The sequence below is a fragment of the Dysidea avara genome, chromosome 8 (assembly GCF_963678975.1).
Source record: "Dysidea avara chromosome 8, odDysAvar1.4, whole genome shotgun sequence".
NCBI classification, from domain to species: Eukaryota; Metazoa; Porifera; class Demospongiae; order Dictyoceratida; family Dysideidae; genus Dysidea; species Dysidea avara.
Genome location: NC_089279.1, coordinates 7311771 through 7331395, shown reverse-complemented (window position 1 = coordinate 7331395; position 19625 = coordinate 7311771). Strand labels below are relative to the sequence as shown.

Genomic DNA, 19625 nt, shown 5'->3' with positions numbered 1-19625 from the left:
TCTTTACTTGTTCTTTAATCAAAAAGAGATAATGGTTTCCTTTGCTTTAAGTTTTCATCAGGGTCTCTTCTCTTTCGTTTTGTAATTTTTTACGCTACTCACCCAGATACAAGCGCCTGAAAAATAAATTTCTAGCAAACAGGTGAGCTGCTGTGCATTTGATCTAGTTAGTCTCAGAGATGAAAATGAAGACATTCTGTAAGTTATTAAATAGAAGAATGGCTTACTCAGCCATCATCACTTTAAAGTACAATTCTGAAAGGAAGTTTCTGTCAAAACTACCGAAATCCTTCTAGATCCGCCACTGAGGTACATGCATGGAATGTCAGAAAGTGAATGGATGGTGATGACTGGTTGAGATCAATGAATGGTATAATAGCTAGCTATAGCTACGTAGTATATTCATAACCTTGGGCTAGTTAAAGTTTCAATTCTAGTGTCTATAGTTGTTGTTGGAGCGGTAAGCTTGTTGGTTGAGGTATCACGTGGTGGTGCTAGACAAGAGAATAGCTAGACAAAGAGAGCCATCTCTACAGAGACGTTAGCTATGTTAATCGAAGCGTGGTTCAGTTATATGACTTCATCGCTATAAAATTAGTGAACCATTCTGCACTGTTCAGTATGAGCTACGTATTAGCTAGCTAGCTACTTGTCCAACAGTTGTGTATTACTTTTCATTCTTCTATATAGCTATATCCAAGAAATCATAAGGTATGTATAATAATTATGTATAGAGCTGCACTTATTCTATATTGATATCTGCATGCACGCTCAGTATTGCAGTACGGTATAGCTATTACGAAAAATTATATTAAGCCCGTAGGCTTAGCTCTATAGTTAGCCATTATTGAGTTACGCTTGTCTGAATTGATCAGGCAGATTTTGCAGCGTTTAGTGTCATCAGTACACAGGAAGAGATTTGAGAGTTGTGAGTAATGATATGTGTGGCAGGGGTCCACTGCTACAACGGTGTTTGCAACCATTGGTGTTTGCAGCTCCTGGTGGCATGGGGCCCACTGCTACAACAGTTTTCAGGAAGCTTGCTTCAATGTTGGCTGAGAAGCGAAGCATTAATTACAGCAAATGCTTATTCTGGCTGCGATGTAGGCTTTGCTTTTCATTTTTAAGATCTGCAGCGATGTGTTTGAGGGGTCATCGCTCTTCAGTTGGCCGTCCATCAACCACTAATATTGATCTGGCCTACTCCGAGGATCGCTTGGAGTCTGGCGGCCTTGTTTGATTGCTGGTATTTCCAGCTGTCCAGCACTTTAACACCTAGTACTGGGGGTGGTGGCAAGGGCAGTCCATCTAGCCCGGGAAAAAAATTTTTAAAAAAAATGTGTGGCAGGGGCGGTGTCACAGTGATATGTGTTTCCCCGAGTTTTGTGTTTCCTGCACACATATCACTAGGGATCCGTGTTTCCTTGCACACATATCACTAACTAGCTAGCGATCTACAAGTCACAGTGATATATGTTTCCCCGGGTATTAGAGTAACTCACCTAAAATCGGACGGGCTCCAAAATCGGACGTAATTACTCGAGCTACAACAGGAATTTTTGAACAACTCATGCGTCTTTAGATAGTTCAAGGCTGTGGGACTTTGGGCACCAAGTATCAGCTTTCTCGACTTCTTTGTCTGGTGGCAGCAACCCTGCAAAGTCATTTCCGATTAATACGTATAATCGGAAAAAACAGTCGATTCACGGACACTCACCGTCTACATATCAGAGTTGCATTCAATCAACAGTTTTCTACCTTAAGGCCCCTATTCGGTGATTATTAGTTTCTCATCCAGCCTTTCTAATTATTATGATGCGGGCGGGAGGGTATTACCATTATGCCATTATTTTACTGTGACACTGATGTACAGACCTTGTCCAAATTGTCTTTCTTTCTTACTACAAACAATTCCTTCACCAGCTGATTCTACTTTTCGTGATCGCCAACTGTTTTTCGACAGTCAACTGAAAGCCTGCTTTGATGAAGTCGATAAAGCACGATTGCAACTGGCACTGCAGTAATTTGCTAAGGAAAACAACAGTTCTCCTGGTGATATATAGCGCATTGTAGCGTTCATCAGCAAAAATTATAACAGTTTGGTATCACGTGTTCTTCTGAGCATGCGCAGAGTAAATAATGGCTTACCATGCGGTAGCTTAAGAAGGATGCGGGCGGTGGATGAGAAACTAATAATCACCAAATAGGGGCCTAAAGTAGTAGAGTAACTCATCTACTTTCTAAATATCCCTGGTTTATTAAATCAAATCCTTTTAATCACGAATTACAAATCAAATAAAAATGAGACGTCACTGGAGTAATAATCGCACCATGAATTTAAGTATACGGAAGTAAACGGTGTTTGTAAAAGTATACGGTGAACATTTCCCGTATACGTATCTCAAATAACGTATACTTAATCAAGTTTCCGTATACTTAAATTTATGGTGCGATTATTACTCCAGTGACTTCTCATTTTATTTGATTTGTAATTCGTGATTAAAAGGATTTGATTTAGGATATTTAGAAAGTAGATGAGTTACTCTACTACTTTAAGGTAGAAAACTGTTGATTGAATGCAAGTCTGGTATGTAGACGGTGAGTGTCCGTGAATCGACTGTTTTTTCCGATTATACGTATTAATCGGAAATGACTTTGCAGGGCTGCTGCCACCAGACAAAGAAGTCGAGAAAGCTGATACTTGGTGCCCAAAGTCCCACAGCCTTGAACTATCTAAAGACATATGAGTTGTTCAAAAATTCCTGTTGTACTCGAGTAATTGCGTCCGATTTTGGAACCCGTCCGATGGTAGGTGAGTTCCTCTATGTTCCCTAGGTAAGGCGTTCCCCGCAGGCCCGCACACATATCCCTAGGGATGTGTGTTTCCCTGCATTCAGTTTCGAAGTGCACTGATGTATACTGTTTCTGCTTGGAAACAGTATACATCAGTGCACTGTTTAGACACATCAGGAGGGTTTGGGATAAGTCAATTAATGGCAAGCTGTTCCACAATCTGGGTATACGGTAGAAGTAGGAATTCATTATACTGTTTTTAGATGCTATCATGTGTCTAAGTTTGTAACCTGCTGATCTTGTGGGTCCAGAGATAAATTCTACAAAGTTTAATATGTTGAACTTTTCAGATGGAAATTTTACTGATTTTATAAAAAACATGATGTCAGCTAAATCGTAAATATACATCAGTGGAAGAAGTTTCAGTCTCAAAAGCCTTTCTTTGTAGTTACTGGTGTAGTCATTAAGAATATATTTGGTTGCCCTCCTTTGTACTCTTTCTAACAGTTCAATATCAGATAGTAAATATGGCTTCCACAAGCAAGAACAATACATTAAAGTAGATCTAATCATTGAAACATACAGATTCTTCCTAGTCTCCAAACAGTAACTTTCCTTAAATATGCGGTGAAGTAATCCAAAAGATTTATAAGCTTTAGAAGTAATGTCTTGATAGTGTAATCTCCATGATAAACTATCAGAGAAATAGATACCAAGATCTTTACAGCTATCAGAGCAAGGAATGGTATGTACGTGATGGGCTATGGATTTCGTATTTCGTAGGTACTTGTACTGACACCTGTCATTCTTTCACGAGTGGCTAGTAAGAAATAAACGCCGGGGTCCAAATTAACACCGGTCTCGTTTAAACGTCGGGTCAAAAATGATTTATAGGAAATAAACACCCGGGCTTCTATACGGTCATATACGGTACATTGATAGACAACTATAAGTACTCATTTTTTCCAAGAACAATACCAGAATGGAATGGACTACCACAAGACATCATCAACCAACAAACTATTGACAGCTTCAAACAATTATTATACTATCACTTTTAATTTTAATGTATATTGGCACTTATTCCCCAGGCGGGCTCTGCTAATTAAACAATATAATAATAATAAAGCTACTCGTTTACTTAACACAAATCAAACTATAGGATCGAACGCTCAAAACGTAGCCTCACTCACTTGAGACTACCCAAAACATAGCTCTTATCGCATGCCTCGGCTTTAATTAATCCGGGTCAAATCTGGGTCTGACCCGGATTGCTATTCGGGTCAGTGGGTCATCCGGGTAAACAGTAGTGACCCGGTGGAACACACCACACTATTTTAGCCAATGAAATTAGTATTACAGATTTTTGTCAAGGTACCTTGAGTCCTTGACAAATAAGTGTAATACTAATTCTATTAGTTGATTGCTTGACATATTTCAATATAATACGCCAAGCTGCTATTGAGAGTATTATACTGTAACACATTCACTTGTTGGATCAGTAATAGAAATAGTGTTGGTCCTAAAACTGCCGCGGTACCCTGAAATAATTTCATATGGGATGAACATATGCCCTCAATGACTATGGGTCATTCCATGCCAAATCAACAAACAAAAAAATCCGGCATAGACATGGACTCTACTAAGAAACTTTCTCACACCAAAATTTGGCCCATTCTATTAATCTCCCTTTAAGATAATGACCACTCTAAGTTTATTACAAAATACTACACTGGTTTAATAAAATGGCCATAACTTTGTCAGTGATTGTCACAAAATCTCCAATACCCTCCTTTCATGAAGTAAGTTAAAGTTGAGATGGCAAGTAGATCATGAGTTGTGGCTACATACGTAATTTTACATGCTACTGGGGGCATAAATATGAGCACTACTATAACAGTATAAACTTTTCAATTAACTTATAGTATGGAATATCATCAGAATGTGGTCAAGTTGTAATACACATACAGTTGGAGGCATAGTATAGAAACATCATAAGGTGATTAAACAGAAACATCAATACTCACCATTGCTGAAGTCACACCAATATCCCATATTGTTATGTATATCGATGCAGTTATGATAACAACATGATTTGGTGCAAACACCATCAGGAGTCCATAATAGAGATTTTATGAACTCCTGATGCCATAATAGAGTTTGTTTGTTTTAACTGTTTTTTAATGCAGGCAAGGCATTAAAGGTCTGTGGGCAACTAGTGCCTACAGCCAGAAAATGTATACGTTCAACTTACAATTGAACGTATAAAATTGCAATCAAATTTAAGCTAGCTGGCTAAAGTTATTACATACATTTTACATTTGATATATAGTTAAACTATCCTATAATTTTAAAACTTACATGTGTATTTAATAATAAACTTACTTAGGGGTGGTCCACAATTTTCAGCCTTTTTGCAAGCGTACAAAACGTACGCTAGGGGGGAGGGGGTAGCACTACACGTACGCTTTTTAAAATGCTGATTTAAAAATAATCACGTGAACTTTTTTATAGCTAGCTCAGTATACGTAAATGGCGGAAGACGTTTTATTTCAGTTGGCGAATAATCCAAATTCAGTTCATAAAGCTCCAGTAAACCGTTACCAACACTTCGTTAATGCCAGTGTTTATTTGAATTGTGGAACAAAGCGAGCTGATGCTGTTAGAAGAGCTCAAGAAGATTGGAAACGCTGTGCTTCCGCATCTGAAGAAGAGTATTTTGCTACAATAAAACAAGCAGAGGCTAAACTGAAAAGCCAGAAAACAAAGCCCATTGAATCATATTTTAAAGCACAGGTAAGGTGATATTATGTACCACAGAAACTTAGCTCTATAGACAGTTTTGCCTAGCTACTTAATTTATATCAGTTACAGGCCGGTGTAGCTAGCTAAGTACACTTACACTTGTTGTTTTTAACTCTTAAGTCAGCCATCAACCACGCACTGCTAGCAAATAAAGCTACTAGCCTACACTTTAAATTGCTGTATTGCATCATTCACAACTGCTATATGCTTTTGAAGTGGGTTCAGGAATGAATAGGCCCACTACTAGGTATGGGAGGCGGGCATTTGTGGGTAGAGCAGGTGTTTGTTGTAAACATGTTTCAGACTACATTGTGTTGATAAGTATTGCTGCCTCTAGGGAAAGTCTGTCTCTACATCAGACACTAGCACAGAAGTCCAGTCAAATCCAGTCCAAACTGTTGTGGAAGTGCAACACACTACTGCAGCTGTTGTTGCTGCTAGTGGTGGAACAGTATTGCAGCAGCACATTGAGGATAATAAAGAGCGAACAATTTCCATGATGTGTACTCATTTAAAAATTGAACCCAATGACCTGCTAACGGATGACTTGACATCTCACCCAGAATTTATGAAAGTTTTGTCCACAGTAGCTGTTTCCACTAATCAATACTATGACATTGTTTTAGTTTGGAAAAGTAAACAGAGTTTTGTTAAGCAGGGATCTAAAGTACATGTGGCATACCAAAATGGGGAAAAGGTGTTAAGTATTTTAAAACAAAATCTAAGGGAGCTGTGTAGTATGAAAATAGTGTCATCTAATTTGACAGTTCAGCTAAAGTCATGCCAGGAAAAGCTTTGTAAGATTTCGTCACTGCTACCCATATTTTTTGACACCAAACGTGTCTTAGAAGAAACTATTCCATTGATACAAGCATGTGTCCGGGCTCAAAAACAAAGAAGTTTTAACAAAGCTACTGGTTCAAATGAATACATTTTTTCTGCTAGCAACAGTATTAGTCTTACCTGGGATGTTGCAGTTGATAGTCTACATGATGCTGAAATGCTTGATAATAATTCTTTTGCTCCATTAAATGTACAACAGCTAGCTCTTTTCCCTTCAATCAAAGATAAGTGTCACTGGAATGGGATGCGTTGCATTCCAGACTATGTAATCTGTCAGGAGTACAATCTGAATGTAGATATGAAAGATACTGTGGGTCAAGCCATCCACCAATTAGAACAACATTTTCCTGTTGTTTGTGTCAAAAGTGGTCAACACTATGTACTAATTGACTACACTGAAATGGTGTTTAGCCCAGGATTAGTACATCAAGTGATGGTGCTGGACAAAAAAGATGACACAGAACAAAGTCCTGAAGAAGAGCTTGGAGTTGCTGAAATTGACCAAGGTATCATGTTTTATAAACAGACTGGACCAGTACCTTTGCAAAAGAAATTTCCACAGCTATTGACTGTGATGCTTGATTTTATCAAACTCCATGGCTTTGCTGCCCATGTACAAAGACGGAGTGGTACATCTAGTACATGTGGAGTGCGTTTGGAAGACATACGACAGCATGTCCTGAAAAATGTAGAAGGTTTAACCAAAATTTCAAAATCAAAAATGCACTATCTTTTAAAGCCGGCGAATGAAAGTTCACGCGATGCTGCTCGACATAAGGACTATCTGGATGTTCGTGTTGGTGTAAAGTCATGTGACATTAGCAAAGACAATATAAATGCTCATGAATACTTTGCTACAGTATCTGTAGTACGCCAAATGTGTACAGAATATCCAGATGAAGTGGTAATCTTTTCTTGTGACAGTAAGGCTAAGGTTCACATTGGAGGCCAAGCAGTTTCTAGGTATCACCAGATTCGCACATTTTTTCCTAGTGATGATGTTCCTCACTGTCATGATCATGATTTTCCAGTTCCTGGTTACCTAATAGAGCCTGATGGTTTCCTTATGCTCAAATCACATGGAGATAATGAAATAATCAAGGATTCATTGGGTCGAGATGTTCTGAAAGCACCAGCCACAGGTCCGTTATGGGTATACAATCGGTGTGTCAAGAACACTTCAACTACCATTGTTAACCACCTCAGTGATCTAAATAATGTTCTAGAAGCAAATCCTGAAATGAACAGAGCAGTATTGGCACTGGTTTGTGATGGAGGGGCAGACTGGTCACCAAAATCTACCTTAACCCAGTTTCATCTTGGACGATTTTGGAGGGATCACAATTTTGACATGTTGATCTGTGTTTGTTATGCACCTGGCTTATCCCGATACAATCCAATAGAGCATTTGTGGTCTCCTTGCTCAAAGTGGCTTGCAGGAGTTTCTTTGTCAGCTTGTCTTCCAGGTGAAGACACTCCACCTTCACAACAATCACTTACCTCAGAAGAGCTGCATGAAAAGGAGAAGCAAGTTTTTTCAAATGCTTTAGATGCTCTTGATAGCTATTGGAATGGAAAAGTCCACGATGGGTTTCGAATTACATCTAAAGGAATTACAGAACCTTGTGTTGACCAATACACAGATTTTTGCACAGTCAAAGACACTGTCACGGGTAGCCTAAAGTCCATCAGAGAAAGTGAAGAAAAAATAAAAATATTAGAAGAATGGAAATATTTCACGAAGCATATGGACAGAATAAGAGGCTTTGTTTGTTTTCGTAGGGGGATTTGTGATGAACACATGTGTGACTGTAGAAACAAAGAAGTTCAGGCAGTCAACATAATGAAGCTACCTGTGAGTAGGAGATGGGCTTTTCCACCAATTACCCCTGATCCACAACATTTGGACCACTATATGATATTTCACCAGTTGACAACAGCATTAAAATTTAGCAATCCAGATGAGCATCTAAAGGAAGTAATGAATAGCCACTGTGATAAATGTAGGTATGTCTTCACAAGTGAAAATGATAAGGCTAAGCATTTGCGACTGATCCATGGTGGAGTACGATCAAGAAGCGAGTCAGCTTCAGATAATTCTTCAGGCGCAGCCAAAAAGTCAAAGCCTGGGGCTAAATGTCCAGTATGTGGCGAAGTATTTAGTTCAAGATACCAATTGCAGAAACATCAGAATGAGAAAAACCACAAATTAGGAAGAGGAAGGCCCAAAAAGAATTAATAACAGACTATCAGTTGTACATAGCTAACCCTGTATTTTAACGTGTATTGATGTTAACTGTGTACATACAAATCTTCTCGATTTATGGTGTATGCACAGATCAACATTTTTATAGTACGCTTTATAGTAGGGGGGAGGGGGTAAGAAAAAAGAGTACTCTTTGTACGTTTGCAAAAAGGCTGAAAATTGTGGATCACCCCTTACATATTAAGTTCTTATTTTAAAAGAAAGAGCAACAAAAAACTAATTACTGCTGAAGTTTGGTAGGCGGGGAGACTTGGAGCAGGTACTACAAAGTGCAGACTGTGAGGATTGTCAGAGTCAAAATTGTTTGTAAAATGCTGCCAGAAGATCTTGAGTAACTGTGATTTAATGGTGGAAAAAGGTTGATTGAAGTCAAGTACTGGTAGACTGTTGTAGGTTCTTGGTAATCTGTTGAAATAGAAGTTACTTTGTTTGTTTGTTGGATGATGTAAAATTGTGTTGAAGTTTGTTGCTGGTGGAGGATCTGGTAGGATTGCGACAAAAATTGACATAGTTACTGATATTGAAATGATTAGATGGATGCTGGATTGATTTTATGAAGAAGAGTATGTCATAAAGATCATAGGCGTACATCAGTGGTAGCATGTTAAGTTTGATAAGACGTGTTTTGTAATCGGTTACATAGTCATTTAGAATAAATTTGGTTGCCCGGCGTTGGATTCTTTCTAAAGTAGAGATGTCGCAAATAAGGTAGGGGTGCCTTAAAGGAGAACAGTGAAGTAGTTGTGATCTAACTAATGCTAAATACAAAGTTTTCTTGGTTGGAGTGTCAATTGCGCAGCTGAAGGTAGTCCGAGGGTTCTGTAGGCTTTAACTGATATATGGTTATAATGATTTTTCCACGATAAATCAGTTGATAAAATGACACCGAGGTCACGGTGAGTACTACTAGTTTTGATTGTAGTGTCGTCTATGAAATAGGATGTGGGGAATTTTGTATTAAATGATAGATGTATAAACTTGCTGGTGTTAAAAAATTAGTTCCAATCTCTAGACCAGTTTGCCATTGAATCGAGGTCTTGTTGAAGTTGTATGGAGTCTTGATGTTCAAGAATTTGTTTATAGCATTTTGTGTCATCTGCAAAGGAGAGAGCATTAGAGCAACAGACAGATAAAAATAAATCATTGATGTAGATAAAAGTGGTCCTAGGATACTCCCTTGAGGCACACCTGATAGGACCGGTAGGAAGGTGGAATATGAGCCATTAAGACGAATACATTGCTGTCTGTTGTTGAGGTAAGATCTAAACCACCACCAAAAGTTGCCAATGATACTGATGTTTCCAGAGTTGTAAAAGTAATTCATTGTGGGGAAGTCTGTCAAACGCTTTTGCAAAGTCTAAGTATATTACATCTGTTTGAATTTACAGTGTTCATGAATACTGTTTTAAAATATAAGAAGTTGTTGAAAGTTGAATAGCCTTTCATAAATCCGAATTGACACATAGAGTGGCATTGGAAATGGAGGCTATAACTTTGTTGTATATTATTCATTCAAGTACTTTTGATGCAACACAAGCAAAGATATGGGTCTGTAGTTGGTGGCACTGTTTTTGTCACCAGATTTAAAGATAGGAGTAATACAGTGAATTTGCCATTCAGAAGGTAGTGGGTAGTAGTGGATAGCATATGAAAATAAATAGTGTAGAGGTTTGACTAAAAGTGGTAGCAAATTATCTTATTGTACTGTAAGCTTGAAGGTTTGACAAAATTGTGGAAACTTTACATTAACATCATGAAGTTGGAAGGTAAATCATTCCTTATTCACCAAATTTGCCAATTCCTCTGCCAAACTTTTCTATTATTCTGTAGGACATCTGTACATGTCAGCAGACACTACATAATAACAGAAAAGCTTGGTGGAGGAAATATTTGGTGGAGAATTTGGTGAATAAGGAATGATTTACAGTGGAACCTATCTAAGCTGGTCAAAACTTTGGGCCGGTCACCTTCAGGCAGATGGCAGCTTTTAGATATCTCATTTGGAAAATTTATAATAGGCCGTTATATGGTAGCCTTTCTATAGTACAGTTACTGTACCAATACAGTCACTGTACCAAATTAAAATCCTCCAACTTCATAATTTTAATTGTGAAGTTTCTACAATTTTGTCAAACTTTCTCTCACAAAACTGACAGTATCAATTGCTACCAAACCCTCCCACTATATGGCATCACGAGTTCATAAAATCTCTATTATGGGCTCCTGATGGTGTTTGCACCAAAATCATATTGTTATCATAACTGCATCAATATACATAACAATATGGGATATTGGTGTGGTTTCAGCAATGGTGAGTATTGATGTTTCTGTTTAATCACCTTATGATACTTCTATACTATGCCTCCAACTGTATGTGTATTACAACTTGACCACATTCTGATGAGATTCTATACTATAATTTAATTGTAAAGTTTATATTGTTATAGTAATATTCATACTTATGCCCCCGGTAGCATGTAAAATTACACATGTAGCCACAACTCATGCCATCCCAACTTCAAACTTACTGTCATGAAAGGAGGGTATTAGAAAATATTTGAGCAAAAAATGAAAGTAATTGAAATATCCTTTTTGAAAAAAGTAAGATCAAAGGAAAAGGTCACATTTTTGTGGTTTGGCCTTTTCTTTTAGTAATTAAAATACATTATATATCACTTGAAAAAGAATTTAATAAGCTTTCCAAAAATATAAACAGAAAGATTTTGTGACAATCACTGACAAAGTTATGGCCATTTTATTAATAAAGTTGGAGTGGTCATATTTTAAAGGAAGATCAATAGAATGGGCCACATTTTGGTGTGAGAAAGTTTCTTAGTAGAGTCCATATCCAAACAAAAACAGCTAAACTGTGAAAAAGTGGTGCGGCCTTAAAAAGCCTGGGTGAAAAAAGTTGTGAAATCAAAGGTGGCAGCCAAGAAATGGCTGCAATGATGTTAATGCACAGTTTGGCTGTTTTTGTATGGATTTCACTTCTTTTTGTACTTTACAAGGCCCCAAAACCAGCCTATGGCTGACTTTGAGTTTGTTTTTACTCACATTTCTTCTTTTCTATGTAGATACAATGATGACAAGTTAAAAGGAAAATTAGGAATTTTAAGTTCGATTAGGGATCATAGAAAAAAAGTAGGGAAACAACGGAGTTCGCCTACACCTGCAGATATACTAGTGAACATTTAATCCCTAATTCAGTCTATATCCAAGACCAAGACTGAATTAGGGATTAAATATTTACTAGTATATCTGCAGGTGTAGGCGACCTCCCTTGTTTCCCAACTTTTTTTTCTGTGATCCCTAATCGAACTTAAAATTCCTAAATTTCCTTCAACTTGTTTGTTTACTTTTTTATAACATTATTATGACTGGTGAACCCATGCATACCGCAACAAAAGAAATGATGGCACCAGAATAAATGTTTTCGTCTAAATGGCGCATCAAATACTACTTCAAAAGTGCAGTGGCCATTACACTTCACTTTCAGCTATGTTCAGCCCGTTACAAAGTGCTACAGGTGAAAAACAGTAGAAAAAGTGTCTCTGCAACAATCCAGTCACCACGAAAATGCGATGATTCATGTGCCCCAACTATCAAATACTGCCTCGAAAGTGCAGCCGCCACTACACTTCGCTTTCAGCTATTTTTGGCCAGTTACACAGTGTTACAAACGAAGAGCAGTGTTAGAATCGTCTCTGCAATCAATCTAGTCATCATGGAAAAAACGGACAATTCACATTTACAAATGTACTGTAGGGAAGCCATGCATCGTGCTATCGTGGAATCAACACCTTGGGCTGTCAGCAAAAAGAAATGGGACACAAAGGACAAAGGTAAGTCCATGATGCATGCATTGTACGTAATGCGGTATGCCAAAAGGCACATCTCAGGACAAAGTGACGTCAAACAGTGAAAAAATCAAGCCCATAGCCTTAGCCGTTATCGAGTTACACTTGCCTGAAAGCATCAGGCAGACAAGCAGGCAGACAGACAGGCAGTTAGTCAGTAGAAAATTCCATTGAATACTTTTTTTAATTTTGTAATAATTTATTGGAAGTCATACTGAAGGCACTTTTGGGCTTGGTTATACCTAACCTATACTGCCAAGGTGCCAGGATGGAGTTGTGAAGCTGGTTTTTGGATGAATATTTTGGCTAGGAAAACCCAAATCTCCATGATCCCTAATATACAGTACTACCGTACTGTATGAATATTGAAGACAGACTTATAAATTTATTTCATTGCATGGTTTAATTCAATATTTTATAATATTATTTGAGTGCACATTTTTTGAAGATTTCTAATAGAACATACATAGAATGTTCTAGAACAATCTAGTGCTCTATTGATAGATCTATGAAATTACAAATGTTTGATTATAAGCAGTTTTCAACTAGAAATTTCATTTTATAAAGCAGAAAGTAAGTGAGGTGATCAGCCAAGGTAGCAGTGGTTCAGTGGTTAAGGATGCAGATGTTAGGTATGGAGGTCCCTGGTTTGAACTCTGGTAGATTTGTTTTCGACAATTTTTGTACACCTTTTTTATCCTGCGGTGACTACTCTATTAGAGTATCTCAATCCCGTAATTTTATACTTGCTTGGTTTTTGTTTTATAACTTTGTTGCTGTAACTCTATTACTATTTGAACTATCAAAAGGCACTTCTAAGATGATCAACCTATCTACACACCAATTTTCAAGTTATTTCTATACTCGGTTTACCCTATAGCCATGACAGAAGTTAGATCTTTTTTATGTGAATAAACGCTCATAACTCCTTGAATATTCCTCAGATTCACAACAAACTTAGTACGTGAATTCACTGTTACATGCTCTTCATTCAGAAATCGCTCTTCAACAGGGTTTTAATTTGGTACAGTGACTGTATTGGTACAGTAACTGTACTATAGAAAGACTACCATATAATGGCCAAATATAAATTTTCCAAATGAGATATCTATACACTAATCGACTTGCAAAAGCTGCCATCTGCCTGAAGGTGACCGGCCCAAAGTTTTGACCAGCTTAGATAGGTTCCACTGTAAATCATTCCTTATTCACCAAATTCTCCATCAAATATTTCCTCCACCAAACTTTCCTGTTATTATGTAATGTCCGCTGACATGTACAGATGTCCTACAGAATAACAGAAAAGTTTGGCAGAGGAATTGGCAAATTTGGTGAATAAGGAATGATTTACCCTCCAACTTCATGATTTTAATATATCTTTGCTTTGTGTTGCATCAAAAGTACTTGAACGAATAATATACAACAAAGTTATAGCCTCCATTTCCAATGCCATCTCTATGTATCAATTTGGATTTATGAAAGGCTGTTCAACTTTACAACAACTTCTTATATTTTAAAATAGTATTCATGAACACTGTAAAATCCAAACAGATGTAATACACTTAGACTTTGCAAAATTAATTTACCTGCATGACTAGTAGAACCTTAACTTCTTGTCTCATTGGGTAACGTGACCAACAAACAGCCACAGCTAGTGGCTTTGCTTTTTCTCTAAGTGTGCAATGCGTGTGTCTGCATAGGAGAGTAGGTATGTGCTATTTCTAGATCTTCAATGTATCACATAGTTTGAACCCTGAACCATAACATCCAACTACTGACACAAATCACTATACAAAATAATTATAAGATTATATTGTATCGATGCAAATTACAGCTTTTGTTTTGTAACAAACGCAACATCAATACAATAGCAAAGTAAAATGTATAGAAAGTTAATAGCTGATAGGCATACGACATGTCCTTGATCATATGCTAAGTTTAATATGCATGCTTTTATGTTTGTAGTTCACCTTTTTGAAAGCTGTTCCATCAATAATGCTTTAATACTGTTTCAATTTGATGTTCCATTGCCTTAATACGATAATGCATATCTTTCTGCTTGTTGTCTTCATGCTTTTCTTTTATTTCTGCATGCCCACTGTGTTGGAAAGGTGGTGCAAATTTAGATACTACAAAATTCCAAAGACTGTATGCTCTATCAGTCATGGAAACTGATCCTGTAAATTTGTAAGATTTTGGAACAATTGTTTTTTCTAGGAATTTTGGAATGTGTGGATCCAACTCAAGAAACAACCGTATTTTTAGCTTTGCCTGATAGAGTAGTGCATCTTTTTCAATATTTCCAATGCTGCCAACAGCAATTCCAATCAACAAACTGCTTAGTGCAATAGTAAGCACAACAGTCAGCACTAATACAACAATGTATGTAGTTTTCCTGTATTCAAAGGAATCTATCCCTTCTTGCCAGGCTGTTTCGTTTTGCTCAAGCAGGAAAAAAATTAAAGCCACGAAATGCTGCAAGAATGTATTACAAATAGACAGAATTGGATTATTATATCCAACTTCTTTCCCAATAAGGATGTAAATTATTAAACCAAATCCTATAACGTAGTACAATCCAACAAGCAAAGCCTTGGTTATCCTTATCAGTAAGTCATAAAACATGATAGGATACAAACCAAATACATCAAAGTAACGAGTGAAAAGATTTAGAGCCAACCAAGCACACAAGAGAGCAGGAATTGCAGCGAGCCATATTGTAGGGTTACTAATTATGAAGATGGCAGTAAAAACAACTGTGCAAATTTCAGTAAGCATATGGAACCAGTGGACAATGCAGATCGAGGCAATCAAGTTACATGTTTGCATTTTATAGCAATTTTACAAAATGTGCAAAAAGAAATCAAAGCCCCCGTAGCCCTCGTACAACATAAGAACTTAAAATGAAATTTTGAATGCCCATATCTCGCAAATGGCTGTTGTGAATTCAATCAAATTAGCTGTGTGGCGTACCCTACCTGGGAGACAGCTATAATGCAAAATGGTGTGCTTTGGAGAAGGGGACATGGAGCTATACTCGCATGAAAAGGCTGTTTTCTTTCTTCCTGTCAATATACTCATGGTGTGGTCGCCAGCTTTCTTGGCCGCATACCAAATTTCATGAAAATCCAAAGGGGTTGGGATTTTCTTTGTTGATTTGGTATGGAATGACCCCTATACTACTTGCTGTGATCTGTTATGTAGGAAAGGTGTGATCCACTGTAGTGTTTTCCCTTTATTCCACTTTTCAGTAATTGACAGTTGGGGTGCACGTTCAAACAACAACATCAACTATGTTGCCATTCTTTCTTTTGCACTGGTTCTCCAGTCATAATTATGAAGCTTAAGCACTTTCTAAGAAATTTAGTAACAAAGTAACACTTTTTGTAGGAGTTTGAATCTATAAAAATGTCTCCCGGTAAGTAAATGTGACTAATATTGAAGTGGCTGACTGCTCTATTAGAGTTTCTTGAACTTTAATGCTAGCAGAAATATTAATGTAGTATTTCTAAATCTTAATTACAATAATAATTACCAATGAAGTGAAAAAGTGGCATGTGGGTGGGTGACAGGAAACAAGGAATTAATTAATGTTGACCTTATGTTACGAACAAAGTAAATACACAAATAGAAGGAAAAACAAAATCAGTAGTAATTTAAGTTTAATTAGGGATCAACAAGGGAGGTCACCTACACCTGTGGATAAACTAGTGGACATTTAATTCAGTCATCAGGTATAGAATGTAGTAGAGATTAAATATCCAGAGGTATAAGCAACTTCTCTTGTTTCCTTATTTTTTTATGGCTAATTTTTCCTTCTATTTGTGCTATCATTGATATGTCACTAACACTGGACATCTATCACCACAGGAGAGAATTATGAGTGGACACAAACAATCTGTTGCTGGCCTTGAGCTAAAAGAGAGATACAAAGCTATTCCAGAAATTTTATCACCTTTAGATGGTAGAAGGTTAGAACTTCCCGCAGAACAACTAGCAGCTGAAGGAAAGCTTACCGAACTGAAAAAACTTAAAGATCACTCAAAGCTTCGTAGGAAAAGTCACCATGGGTTTACTCTACTTCATCATGCATCTACAGAAAACAGGGCAGAGATTGTTGAGTTTCTGGTGACTAAAGGTTGTGACATTGATGAAGGTGATGATACTGAGCAGTCAGCTTTACACAAAGCAGCAATGTTTGGTCATGCAGAGTTTGTAAAAGTTCTTCTTGACAATGGAGTCAATGTGAACAAACGTGACAGCAATGGAAACACTCCACTTCATGCTGCCATTATCAATGGGGGAGATGTTAAAACAATAGAGCTATTAATTACAAAAGCTGACCCTCGTATCAAGAATAATAAGGGTCGAAATGCACTTCATGTTGCAGTACAATACCATAAAATCGATACCATCAAATTGATTCTCAACCACCCACAGATATATGAGATATCTGCTGATCCTGATGATGAAGGTTACACACCACTACTTCTGGCTGTAAGTTTAGGTCACTTTGACACAACAGAAGAATTGCTAAACAGGCAAGACCTAGGTGTTGAAATTTCTGCAATCACCAAGAAAGGAAAATCCATTATCCACCTTGCAGCTATTACTCACAATGAAAATTTGTTGGCTCACATTCTTGAGATACCAAATGCCTTGTATATCATCAATAACCGTGACATTATGACACACACTCCGCTGCATGATGCTGCAGAACACGGAAGATTAAAACAAGTGATAAAGTTGTTAGATAGAGGTGGGTTGGTAGTTAGCACCAAAGATGGCTATTCACCTCTTCACTATGCATGCTTTCGTGGCCATCTAAATGTGGCAACAAAGTTACTAAAGCGACACCCATTTCAAAAAGATTTAATCACAAAGAATGGCGACACTGCTTTGCATTTAGCTGCTACAAGCGGTTATCCCGCAATTATAAAGCTTCTTCTTGACAATGGAGTTTCAATTACCCACAATGTACAGCAAGCTAGCTTTCTTGACATAGCCATGTTCAGAAGAGATAATTTTGTGGCAATGGTTGCAGTTAAGCATGAGAGGTGGCAAGAGTGCTTAGATTTGATCTCACCGATTCATCCAGCTCCGATGATCCATCTTATTCATACACTTCCAGATGTTGCCAAAGCTGTAATGGACCACAGCATCACTTCTGCACAGCTGCATCCAAATGACCCAGGTTATTGGAAGAATTATGATTTTAAATATATTTCAAATCAGGCAGAAAGCACATGTACCTTCCATCATGATCACAACCGTAAATGTTACCAGCTTATTTTTTGCCATATCTATCTTCTGTTTACAGTCCGTTATCAAAACAATGCCAACCCATTAATTGTGATCAACGAAATATTACAGTATGATCGAAATGATCTTCTGGTACATCCTCTGCTGCTAAACTTCTTAAATCTAAAATGGAGAAAGTACGGTAGAGCATACATCCAAATTAGGACTGGTTTACTTGCACTACTCACAATTCTTTTGAGTGCACTGGTAGCATTTTCTGACCCACCAAGACCATCAATGTCTGACGTAACAGATAGCAATCCAAATGCAACTTCAGAGATAAATGATAGTAATCAGACAGTGGAGGAAAAATCATGTGGATTCTGTTTTGACTCAGATGATGGTGTACCAGATGGCCTTGAAGGTATCACGTTAATTGTTAACCTTGTCTATATCATAGTGATAGTTGGTCAAATTATCTCCTATATTCGACAAAGGAAAGCATATGTTAACGTTGTCCACTGGTTCCATACGCTTACTGAAATTTGCACAGTTGTTTTTACTGCCATCTTCATAATCAGTAACCCTACAATATGGCTTGCTGCAATTCCTGCTCTCTTGTGTGCTTGGTTGGCTCTAAATCTTTTCACTCGTTCCTTTGATGTGTTTGGTTTGTATCCTATCATGTTTTATGACTTACTGATAAGGATAACCAAGGCTTTGTTTGTTGGATTGTACTATGTTATAGGATTTGGTTTAATAATGTACATCCTTATTGGAGAAGAAGTTGGATACAATAATCCAATTCTGTCTATTTATAATACATTCTTTGCAGCATTTCGTGGCTTTAATTTCTTCCTACTTGAGCGGAAAGAAACAGCCTGGCAAGAAGGGATAGATTCCTTCGAATACAGGAAAACTACATACATTGTTGTATTAGTACTGACTGTTGTGCTTACTATTGCACTAAGCAGTTTGTTGATTGGAATTGCTGTTGGCAGCATTGGAAATATTGAAAAAGAAGCATTACTATATCAAGCAAAGCTGCGAATACGACTGTTTCTCGAGTTGGATCCACACATTCCAAAATTCCTAGAAAGAATTATGATCATTCCAGAGTCTTACAAAATTAAAGGATCAGTTTCCATGACCGACAAAGCATACAATCTTTGGAATTTCTTTGTATCTAAATTTGCACCACCTCTTAAACACAGTGGGCACACAGAAATAAAACAAAAGCATGAAGATAACAAGCAGAAAGATATGCATTATCGCATTAAGGCAATGGAACGTCAAATTGAAACAGTAATAAAGCATCAAAAGTTATTAATGGAACAGCTTTCAAAAAAGTGAACTACAAACACAAGAGCAGTAAACATGCATGCATATATATATATATATATATATAATTATCATATTTTAAACATATGAACAAGAATATGTCGTATTCCTATCAGCTATTAACATTCTATACATTTTACTTTGCTATTGTATTGACGTTGCGTTTGTTATAAAACAAAAGCTGTAATTTGCATCGATACAATATAATCTTATAATTATTTTGTATAGTGATTTGTGTCAGTAGTTGGATGTTATGGTCCAATGTTAAAGCTATGTGAAGATGTAGAGATGGCGCATACCTACTCTCCTACGCAGACACATGCATTGCACACTTAGAGAAAAAGCTAAGCCACTACACTGTTAAAAATGAAGTGCTATGATAGCACCTAAAAATGCTATGGTAGCACCTAAAAGTGCTAAATTTTGACTGCTCCAGTCAAAAAATAGCACCTAGAGGTGCTACCATAGCACTTCAT

At 37.2% G+C, this 19625-nt stretch overlaps 2 protein-coding genes across 2 annotated transcripts; both read left to right on the top strand.

The window, feature by feature from the left end:
- The first annotated feature begins 625 nt into the window (after positions 1–625).
- Positions 626–19323, top strand: LOC136264358 (transient receptor potential cation channel subfamily A member 1-like). The gene is made up of 2 exons (XM_066059083.1): positions 626–711; positions 16438–19323. The coding sequence occupies exon 2, from the start codon at positions 16447–16449 to the stop codon at positions 19159–19161; it is 2715 nt and encodes a 904-aa protein (XP_065915155.1). The 5' UTR covers positions 626–711; positions 16438–16446; the 3' UTR covers positions 19162–19323.
- LOC136264719 (uncharacterized) lies at positions 7521–8680 on the top strand. Its single transcript, XM_066059496.1, has one exon. The coding sequence runs from the start codon at positions 7682–7684 to the stop codon at positions 8678–8680; it is 999 nt and encodes a 332-aa protein (XP_065915568.1). The 5' UTR covers positions 7521–7681.
- Positions 19324–19625: the final 302 nt, after the last annotated feature.

Bases quoted from the DNA above. Each gene is read 5' to 3' on its own strand.
- LOC136264719 (XM_066059496.1), top strand. From the start codon at position 7,682: ATGAACAGAGCAGTATTGGCACTGGTTTGTGATGGAGGGGCAGACTGG.
- LOC136264358 (XM_066059083.1), top strand. From the start codon at position 16,447: ATGAGTGGACACAAACAATCTGTTGCTGGCCTTGAGCTAAAAGAGAGA.